This window comes from Equus quagga, chromosome 6, assembly GCF_021613505.1.
Source record: "Equus quagga isolate Etosha38 chromosome 6, UCLA_HA_Equagga_1.0, whole genome shotgun sequence".
Lineage (NCBI taxonomy): Eukaryota > Metazoa > Chordata > Mammalia > Perissodactyla > Equidae > Equus > Equus quagga.
This window is the reverse complement of record NC_060272.1, coordinates 58,031,497-58,042,785: the sequence shown is the minus strand read 5'-3', so window position 1 is coordinate 58,042,785 and position 11,289 is coordinate 58,031,497. Positions and strand designations below refer to the sequence as shown.

Genomic DNA, 11,289 nt, shown 5'->3' with positions numbered 1-11,289 from the left:
TTACTATCATCATTCTCATTGTTATTCCAAAGATGCAGTTACACAGTGTATGTTCCTGGATGGGGACACTCTATATTATGTGGATATTAGTGTTCTTCAAATTCTAACCAAAATCCAAAATAGTTTACTTGGGGAGAGGGATAAAACAAAATAATTTTGAAGATTATAATAATCATCGTATAAAAATAAAGGTGTAAGAAGAGCTAAAATGTATTGAACGAGCACAGTAATGAGTGGGAACTTGATACACCAGATGTATTAAGGTGTGGTTTCAGCTAAAATAATTAAAACAGTGTGGTGTTGGCATCACATAGACAAGTTAACGGAACAGAATAGAAAGCCGAAAATCAGGCCTCACTATGTAAGGATTTAGTGTATCATAAAGGCAACATTTCAACCTGCTGGATAAAGATTCAGTAGATAATGAATGAGGGCACAACTTTGCAGCATTCTAGAAAAGACTTCATTTTGGAACCATACTCACCATACTAATGTTGAGATGAATCAAAGATGAAAATGTAAAACAAGTGAACTATAGATCAACACTTATGTAATTTTGGGAGTAAGGAAGGACTTGCGAAGCTTAGCGATAGAAAACAAAAACATAAACGAATAGATGGATTTTGGCCAACATCTCCCCATTCTCCCCGCTGCCCACCCCGGGTAACCACTATTCTATTCTCTACTTCTGTGAATTTGACTTTTCTAGATTCCACATATAAGTGAGGTCATGCAGTATTTTTCTTTCTGCATCTGACTTATTTCAGTTAGCATAATATCCTCCAGGTTTGTCCATGGTATTACAAGCTAAAATTTAAAATTTTCACATCAAAAAACACTCCACTTCAAATAAAAATGAAAGGCAGGCAGTAAACTGCAACAAATACTTTCATCATACGTGATAGAGGATTAATATTCTCTCTATATACAAACCATTACAAATCAATGAGATGAACACACCAATAGAAACATCAGAAAAAGATACGGAAAATCAGAAAAGGTAGAATCATGATTATTTAACATGGAACTAAAATCAGCTTTATTAGCAATAAAAGAAAGTGAATGAATCAAATATACTTTTTGTCTATCTAATTGATAACGAATATACTAGTTAATTAATTAGATAAAATCAGTGATGTTGTAGGTTTGGGGAAAAGGCCATTTCCTACGCTGCTGGTGACAGAGTTAACAGAGATGAGGGAGCACACTTTCATCCCAAGAATAAAAAGCCTCAAACCTCTGCACTATGTCTGCCCAGCGATCTTAATGCCAGAAATCTATATTAAAATCAAGTAAAAACAAGTGTAGATTTTGGCAAAGACTTAGCTATAGGAATTTTTATCAAATTATTGCTTATAATAGATAAAAATTGATAACTTATTCAGCAAGAGAATTTTAGATAAGTAAGTTAGGGCACTTCCACGATGACTTATCAATATTGGATATGATAACTTGGAAAAACGTTCGTGCTACATGATTGAGGGGAAAACGATAGAAGCAAAATGTCACCATTACACGATCCCATTACAAATTAAAACGTTTTTTATGTTTACCGGATAAACCATAATTATATCTAAATTCAAACAATTGGAAGGACATTTAGTAGAAAGAGAAAGCCCCTACTCCCAGCCCCTAGATTCCATTTCCCAGAGGTAACCATGAATCCACTGTTTATCATTCAGTATGTTCCTTCCAACCTTTTCTGTGTGTATCTAGATGCACACACACAAACATGCTCATGGTTACAGGATGACTCTGCCATTATCTGGAGTATTTTATAGACAATTTCAATTATCCTTAGTCCTCCTTCACGTTTAAATTGGATTAGGCACTCTGTGCGTCAGGAATGAGAACCAGATGGGAAAAAATAAAGGCCCAAAGAGAGCAATGAAAGGAGGAAGTGTGGGAGGAAGGAAGGAGAAGAAATGAAAGGCAAAGCAAGTGAAGGAAAGGAAAGGGGGAAAAAATTCTACTTACTGAGGTGTTTTGGACAAGAATAGTGAAAACCTAGAAATAGAAACATTCACCCCTCTCTATTCTCCCACTTCCGGTGCTCATGGAGTTCTGGAAATTATGGCAGATGCCCAGTGGCTTACATTGATTGATTTTTGAATGTTAACCCAGTCCTAGCCAGTCCTGGTGGTCTAGTGGTTAAGATTCAGTGCTCTCGCAGCCACCACCTGGGTTCATTTCTGGGTCAGGGAACCTCACCACCCGTCTGTCGGTTGTCACACTGTGGTGGCTGTGTGTTGCTGTGATGCTGAAAGCAATGCCACCTGTATTTCAAAGACCAGCAGGGTCACCCATGGTGGACAGGTTTCAGCGGAGCTTACAGACTTAGACAGACTAGGAAGAAGACCCTGGCCACCCACTTTCGAAAACATTGGCCATAAAAACTGTATGAATAGCAGTAGGGCATTGTCTGACACAGCACCAGAAGGTGAGAGGAGAAAGACTGGGAAGCGTACGGCTCTGCTGTACACGAGGTCACTAGGAACCAGATTCTACTTGTGGCACTAACAAAAAGTAAACCTGTCCTGCATTCCTGGGATCATTTTGTAGATGCGATCTCAGTGATGACAGTGTTTGGCTGAGACTAAATGAGAACACAATAAAGTACATTACATCTCTTATTTAACCAACATCTTGGTGTGAGCCTTCTGACCTCTGGAGACTAGGGATTCTCGACTTTAGTGAGCATTAGAATCACCCAGAGAGCTAGTAATTATGCAGATTCCTGGATAGCATCCCCAGAGATTCTGATCTAGTAGATTTGGGGTGGCTCTGAGAATCTGCATTTCCAAGAAGCTTACAAATGATGCTAATGTTGCTGCTATAGAATATAAAGCAAAAAAAAAAAAAAAAGATTAAAAACCTACTGGAATAAGAGAGATTCTTCTATATACAGCCGCACGCTTATATGAGCTTAGAATTTCTCTAGAGGCAAATACAAGAAGCTGATGGCAATGTTTGCTTCTGAGAACTGGCATCTGAAGGAAGAGAATATGAGGTAGACTGACTTTTCACTCTTACCTAAATCCTTTTTGAACCAGGTACACTATGCTAGAATTACCTACTCAAATGTGAATAAAATAAGTGTATTATATATTCTCCCCAACTCCTAATTAAACATAAATGCACATACCTTTTCACCCAGCAATTTCACTTCTAGGAATTTATCCCACAGATAAATCTAAACATGTACAAATGAGAAGGTTATTCATTGCAACATTTTTTACATGGCAAGAGGTTACAAAAAGTTAAAAATCCATTAGTAGTGGACTGGTAGAATAAACTATATACATTGCTCGATGGAATAATACGCAATCATAAAAAATAATGTACTGGGGCTGGCCCCGTGGCCGAGTGGTTGGGTTCGCGCGCTCCGCTGCAGGCGGCCCAGTGTTTCGTTTGTTCGGATCCTGGGCGCGGACATGGCACTGCTCGTCAAACCACGCTGAGGCGGCGTCCCACATGCCACAACTGGAGGGACCCACAACTAAGAATATGCAACTATGTACCTGGGGGCTTTGGGGAGAAAAAGGAAAAAAAAAAAAAATAATGTACTGATGTGGAACCACCTCTGTGACATAATATTAAATGGAAAAATGCAGAAAAGGAGTAAATATTATGTTAATATTGTATAAATAATAAGAAAGAAATATATTTATTAGCTTACATATGCATAAAATATCCTGGAAGAATACAAAAGGCTTGATATCATTTTTTGCCTCTGAGAAGAAAAATGAAAGGCAGCACATGGGGGTTAAAGAACTTTTTTTCTTGAGGAAGATTAGCTCTGAACTAACCTCCACTGCCAATTTTCCTCTTTTTTTTTTATTTTTAGCTGAGGAAGATTGGCCCTGAGCTAACATCTGTGCCCGTCTTCCTCTATTTTATATGTGGAATGCCTGCCACAGCATGGCTTCCGTATGTATGTATGTTCCGTATGTATGTTGGCACCCAGGATCCAAACTGGCGAACCCCAGGGTACTGAAGCGGAGTGCATGAACTTAACTGCTGCAATACTTGGCTGGTCCCTAAAGAGTTTTTAAAGGATACTCTTTTGTACCTTTCGAATTTTGAATTATGTGATTATATTACCTAGTAAATAGTCCTTTAAAAGTACTTTGTAGATATCTTTCCATGTCACGGAAAACAGAGCTATCTAATTTTTTAAATTGCGGAGTGATATTACCTTGTTGGATTTATGTATTTAACCAGTTCTCTGATAATGAAAATTTAGAATGTTTCCAATTTTTCACTATTGTAAATATCTTTGCAGTAAATATCCTTGGATATGTTTTTGCATACATGTGCAAAATATTTTTGAACAATAATTTCTTGTAATTATTATGATGAAAAATACATATATTTAATTTTGATTATCGCTATTTAACTATTTACTTCATCTTTTTGTTGTTCCTGTTACTTGCAATGGCTTATTGGACATTAGGAAGTTTATAGGTCTCTGATAATCCTAGGTTTTAGCTGCCCCGAACATTTTTCCTTCCCTCAGTTTTCAGTTCCAGAGCTCTTCTTCCTCGTGGAGAGTCTGTTTCACGTGGTTTGGGAGGGGCTAATTCCCCCTTTCCCAGTTCCAAAGATGTGACCAGTCAGAACATTCCATCCATGAGGCTGGAATGATTTGTTCAAAGATGGACATGTGACCCCAGTTGAGCCAATGAAAGTCATCCCTAATATGTTTCACAGTAAAAGGATAGATGGTGAATTTTTCTCTGAGGTTCCTGACATTTCAGTACCTAAACCTGGAATCATCAGTGGCCATCCTTGCAGCCTGGAAATGAGGCAACTTAAAGAAAAGCGTTTCTAAGAGAGAGATGGTAGGTAGGTAGATAGATAGATAGACAGATAGATGATAGATAGATGGATAGATGGATAGACAGACAGAAAAAGTGATAATGCCTTGATGGCAGAGTTTGAGCTCCTGAATTGGCTGTGCCTGAAGACACGTGCACACACTAAGATTAATACATTTATTTTAGTTGCTTTAGCTGGTTCAAGTGGGTTTCTGTCATTTACAATCAAGATTCCTTGGTTAACAGCTTAGCTCTTTGTTAGTCATATGTATTACAGATGTTTTTCTCAGTGTGCGTCATAAAGGCGGTTTTGGCGGTATAGGAATTTAAAAAATTTTTACAGAGTGAATCTGTTGATCTTCTCCCTTGGTTTTCATTTCCGGCTTAAAAAGATCCTTCTCATTCCGATTCTTTAATTAAGACTCTATTTATCTCTTTATATTTTCAATTTAGACCTTTAGGAATCTGGAAATTAATTGTTGTGTGGTGTGAGGCAGATAATCCCATTTTTTTAATAATTATTGTTTTTTTAAAGATTTTATTTTTTCCTTTTTCTCCCCAAAGCCCCTCCGGTACATAGTTGTATATTCTTCGTTGTGGGTCCTTTTAGTTGTGGTATGTGGGACGCTGCCTCAGCGTGGTTTGATGAGCAGTGCCATGTCCGTGCCCAGGATTCGAACCAACGAAACACTGGGCTGCCTGCAGCGGAGCGCGCAGACTTAACCACTCAGCCACAGGGCCAGCCCCCAGATAATCCCATTTTTTAAAAAAGAGTAATGCATTATATAAATGTGTGCAGATACATATATATGTGTCAAAATGATGATCTCTGGTTTTCACTGGGTGGTGGCATTACAAGGGGGATTTTGTTTTCTTCTTAGGTTTAGTTCTATTTTCAAATATCTCTATAGTAAGTATGTCTTGCTTTCATATTTAAAAAATACACTGTAAGTTATTTTTTTAAAGATCGAGAAGACATCACTTAGATTCAAGGTTTATACTATGAGGAGATCATGAGATTGAGCTCTAAGTACATTTCATATTTGTCCAAATGTCTAGGTTCATTTGTTTCTCTGCAATGTCTCTGAAATATTGTAATTTCCCTTGAAACCTATTCTTTCATGTTTATTCCCTAGCTCAATGTGACGCCACCCAATTACTCAAACCAGAAACCAACACTTTTTAAATTAAAACAAAGTACTTCTTTCTCCAAGACACATTTCAGGGATGAGAGTGAGTATTAATAGATTATATGCCACTAGGATTCAATCTTATTTTTTATCTTGTTTTATATTTTTGGGTATATTACATTTTTAATGAATTTATTTGTCATCATGCTATAAATATCCTTTTTTGGATTAGATGTGTGATATGGTAGCTACCTCTTCAATATAAATAATTTTATTTTTTTGCTGGAGAATACAGTGTGTACTTCTCAGGCAAGATTTTCTTATTTCTGCTTAAAATCAAACTGAGTCTCAAGGAGAAGAATACACACACCCCAATTTATTAAAATCAATAGTCAGAAAAATTATTTTGCCTAGTTTATTTTATCTTTGATTTAAATGATATTACCAAATGGTACACACAAACCTGACATAATGTGTATTTTCTGACATTCTCTAATGATGATAGCTGTATAAATTTAAATCATTCCATTTCATCAAGTTTAATTAGCAACGACATTTTAGATTTAAGTTAACCGCACATAAAACATACTCCATATGTGAAACAGTTCTATGCCATTCTAAAATTACTTGTTATATCAAAATGCTCTTACCTTCTTATTACTAAACACTAAGTCTTAAAGCTTCAAGTTCTTCTGTATGCGTATGTTGCTTTCAATGTAATTTTGTAAGTTTTACCTTATTTTCTTGCCAGGCTGTTACTGAAGGCCTGTTGCTGCTAGCACCAGCCTATGAAATCGGGCTTTATGAAATGAAGGTCAAGATACCTGAGAGACTGCACCACCTTCCTAAGAGCCTGGGTAATGAATTCAAACAGCTAAAGATAAGACGGGAATTAATTTTTTATTATTCCCAAAAGTAATCCACAATTGAGATGGTTAGCACTGAACAGATTTCCACAGAAACGCACAAACATTGAGGAACGGGGTGACTTTGAACCCATACAAGACACAAACTTCACCGATGACTTTGAAATGCTACCTTATCACTGAGAATGACAGCTTGAAAAGGTCAGTGGTAAGATAACTCTTTTTTACAAAAGATTCTAACAGTTTTCTTTTTATAGTAAACATGCTCTGAAAGAAATTTTCTGGATCTTCATTGAAATCCAAGGACCTTTCCGAATTCTAGTTAGGTAATAATTCTGCCACAATGCCCTAACAAGCACAAACTTTCTGAAGAAGCTAGGATTACAAAGAGGATTCACATGAAGAGACACTTATGTCTTCCATCAGAGCATGTCATCTCAAAGAAATGGGTTACCATATACATAAACTTTAATGGCTGTTCAAGTCTGACTCTACTCGGAATTTAGACGTGTTCTTTTCCCAGAAGTGCCATCTAAAGCCAAATTGCTTTCCTTTGCTTTTCTATAGCAAGAGGAAGAACAGACATGAAACATAACAGGTAGGTGTGTTACTCCAAAAATATCGAAGGATCGGATGACACAAAAACCTTCACCAAATTTGGGACCACAGCACCAATCACATCTGGATGTCCTGCAGTAGAGGAAACAATAATCAATACTTGGTAAATTTCTACTAAAGGAAAGACATTTTGGTAGATGCATGTAAGACTCAAAGCAGTAAAAAATATGGCCTTTAACATTATTGATCTTACCATCTAACTGAGGAGCAAAGACATACACAAATGAAAAATTAAATGGGAAAAAATAAAATAGATACATGTGTATAAAACGATCCTAATTTTCTGAAACTTTTGTTTGTATAGATGCATAGAAAGAAACTCTAAGGATAGACCCCAGATAGAAAACAGTAATTATCCTGGGACAATATGATCACAGCAGATTTTAATTTCTGATTTCCAAAAATTTCTATAATAAATGTGTATTATTTTTATAATTCAAAATAAATCATTATTTAAAAAGTAAAGGAACTATCAAAACCTAGTGTAGGGTTAGTGTCCATATATATTTTTAAGTGTTCACAAGTCAGTTAAAAAGAAAAAGACATCAACCCATTAGTACATAAACATTGGCACATGAACAGATTATTCACAGAAGAAGAAACCTGAATGTTCAGAGAACATTGAAGAATAAAGCTTCTCAGTCTCATTAGCAATCAGGGAATACAAAACAAAATAGCAAAGAAATGCCATCTCATAATCATCAGAGGGGCAAACTGTAGAAGTCTGTCAGTACAGAGGTTGGTGAGGATGAGGACCAACAGTGACTCTCATACTTTCTTGGTGGAGTATAATTTGGCATAATCACTTTGGAGGGCAACTTGGTAATTTCTACTTAAGTTGAAGATGCACATACTCTATGACCTAGAAACACTTGCATATTTGCATAAAGAGATATGCTTTAAAATGCTATTGTAGGTTTCTTGGCAATAGTAAAATTGGAAACAATCCAAATGTTTACCAACAAGAGAAAGAATAGAGTATTCATTCTGTGGAAGACTATACAAGAGTTAAGGAACTAGAGCTATATCAATCAATATGGTTAAGTCTAAAAAAATTGTTGAGTATAATAAATAAGTTGCAGAAGAACATTTTTTGTGACATTTATATAAAGTTTAAAACATGAAAAATAATGTTTGTTAGCAGTTTTTTTCTGACACTAACTAATTCTCCAGTTCTCTGCAGACATCAGCTGGGGGTCCTACAATTCAATTCAATTCTGACACTAATTGTGCCGAGTTAGCATCAGACTCCATAGATTCAAGGGCTCAGTCCCACAGGATTGCTCTCACTTCAGATGCAGTTGCAAGGATCAGGTCCCCAGGTTACCTATACTTCTGTTCAGCCTGGCTACAAACTGGGGGTTCCCACACCACCCCCTCCAGATTTGGTAATTTGCTAGAACAACTCACAGAGCTCAGGAAAATGCTATACTTGCTACTATAGTTTGTTATAAAGGATGCCAATGAACAGCCAGATGAAGCGAGGTCTGAAAGCGTCTTGGGTACAAGAGCCTTGTCCCTGTGGAGATAGGGTGTGCCATCCTCCAGGCAGAAGATGTGTTTGCCAACTTGGAAGCTCTCTGAACCCCGTTGTTTAGGGGTTTTTATGGAAGTGTCATTACATTGGCATGATTGATTAAATGATTGGCCGTTGGTAATTGAACTCAATCTCCAGCCCCTCTCCCCTCCTGGAGGTAGAGCTGAAAGTTTCAGCCTTCTCATCCAAGCACTCAGTCCTTCTGGCTGCCAGTCCCTCATCCTGAAACTATCTAGGGGCCCCTGAGAGTCACCTTATTTGCATAAATTCATATACCCACTCCCTCGAAAAGGGTTCGTTACAAATAACAAAGGACACTCCTATTAGTCAGGAAATTTCAAAGATCTTAGGGGCTCTGTGCCAGGAACTGGGGAGAAAGACCAATATTTTTTCTTATACCACAATCTTGTTTATGGAAATATACAGATGTAGCAAAAATAAAACATGTAGGGAAATCATAACTATCCACTTAAAGAGAGAGGTTATTTCTGGGGAGGAAGCACATGAGATTAGAGAAAGGCCAAAGGCAACTTTAACTGTATCTGTAATGTTTTACTTAAAGATCTGAAGCAAATGTTGAAAAATGGTAAGATTTGCTGAAGCTATGAGGTGTTCAGTTTTAACTATACTCATTATATATATTAGAATGCTAATTCTATTTCACAATAGAAAAGCAACATACGCTAAATTAGGAAATGAATACTCTATGAAAGAAAATTGTCTAGCTATCTTACATGCCGTAACTCAAGCCGGCTGAGCTGTGAGTCAAATCAAAGTTTTTGAAGCTGATCTCACAGAAACAGAGAGTAGAATGGTGGTTGCCAGGTGCCGGGTGGAGAGGGAAATAGGGAGATGTAGGTCAAAGAGTACAACTTTCAGTTATCAGATGAACGAGTTCTGAGGATCTAATATACAGCATGGCGACTATAGTCAGTGATGTGGTATTGTATACTTGAAATTTGCTGAGAGTAAACCTTAAGTGTTCTTACCACACATAAAAAGAGTTAACTATGTGAGGTGATGGATGTGTTAATTAACTTTATCTTTGTAATCATTTCACAATGTATATGTATATCAAATCATCACATTGTACACTTTACAAACATGCACTTTTGTCAAACAAACAAAACCAAAACCAAATTGAATCTCTTGAAACAAGCCTCCTCTGGCTGGGAATTGTAAGGGAGGAAAATAATCTTTTTCTTTTCTTTCTTTTTCTTTTTTCACTTGAGGAAGATTCACCCTGAGCCAACATCTGTGCCAGTTTTCCTCTATTTTGTATATAGGTCGCCACCACACCATGGCCCCCAATGAGCGGTGTAGGTACACACCTGGGAACTGACCCTGTGCTGCTGAAGTGGAGGGCTCCAAACTTAACCACTAGGCCACAGGGCTGACCCCGGAAAAAATTGTTTTTCCTCTACCCATCTTAGGTTCATTGGCTGGGGCTCTGGAAATTAAACTTGTCAGTTTAAACTTGTCAGATAGATTAACAAGAGAAAAAAGAAACAATTTAAGTATACACATGAGAGACTTTCACAAAGAAATGATACTTAAGGAGGTAGTTAGATGATTTAGGCCTATATACCATCTGAGGCTAAACAAAGGAAAAGGGATTTTGGGCTTCTGGGCCAGAGAGGCAAGTTGTGGGAAAGTGAGGGGAGGAAATATAGGTAAATAAGGACTGCCTTGTTATGCAAATAAGATCCTCTAAGGTGATAAGAGTTGTCTCCCGGAGGAGTTGTCTTCTTAGTGTGGAGACACTTTTACAAATGGAAACTTCCTTTACAGAAGGTGAAATTTATATTCTATTCTTAGGCAGTTAAAAGGAAGTAAAGAGCTTTTCCTGCATCTGCTGGATCTCAATTGCCTTTGGTTCAAAATAATCCATATGTCAAAGAGGCATATTTCATGGTGGCATGTTCTAGAATCCTTCAGAATAAAGAGGAAAAATTTAGAAGGTCCCATATTAGCTATTACAGTCCCAGAAAGAGAAAGCACAGAAAAACAGAAAACAAAATTTTCAAAGCAATAGTGTAAAAAAATTTCTCAGAACTGAAATACATGGGTTTCCAGAGTGAAAGGATTATACCAAGTGCCCAACACATTGAATTAAGAAAAAGATCTCACAAAGGCACATCACCACGTAAATTTAAATCAACCATAATAAGAAGATTTAAAACACTTCCCAAAAAAAGCATAGGTTATTTATGAAGAATAAAGAATAAGAAAGCTGCAGATCTCAAACACAAAATAGAAAAGTCAAAGATGATGAAGCAGTGTCTTCAAAATCCTGAAGAAATGATGGAACACAGAGT

The 11,289-nt window shown here is 37.0% G+C and overlaps 1 protein-coding gene across 1 annotated transcript in view; it reads right to left on the bottom strand.

The window, feature by feature from the left end:
• Positions 1 to 7,307: 7,307 nt before the first annotated feature.
• The window catches only part of LRRC63 (leucine rich repeat containing 63), a 66,312-nt gene continuing 62,330 nt past the window's right edge, over positions 7,308 to 11,289 (bottom strand). Inside the window, exon 13 of the mRNA XM_046663860.1 lies at positions 7,308 to 7,506. Within this exon, the coding sequence (XP_046519816.1) occupies positions 7,308 to 7,506 (199 nt within the window). The remainder of the gene's footprint in view (positions 7,507 to 11,289) is intronic.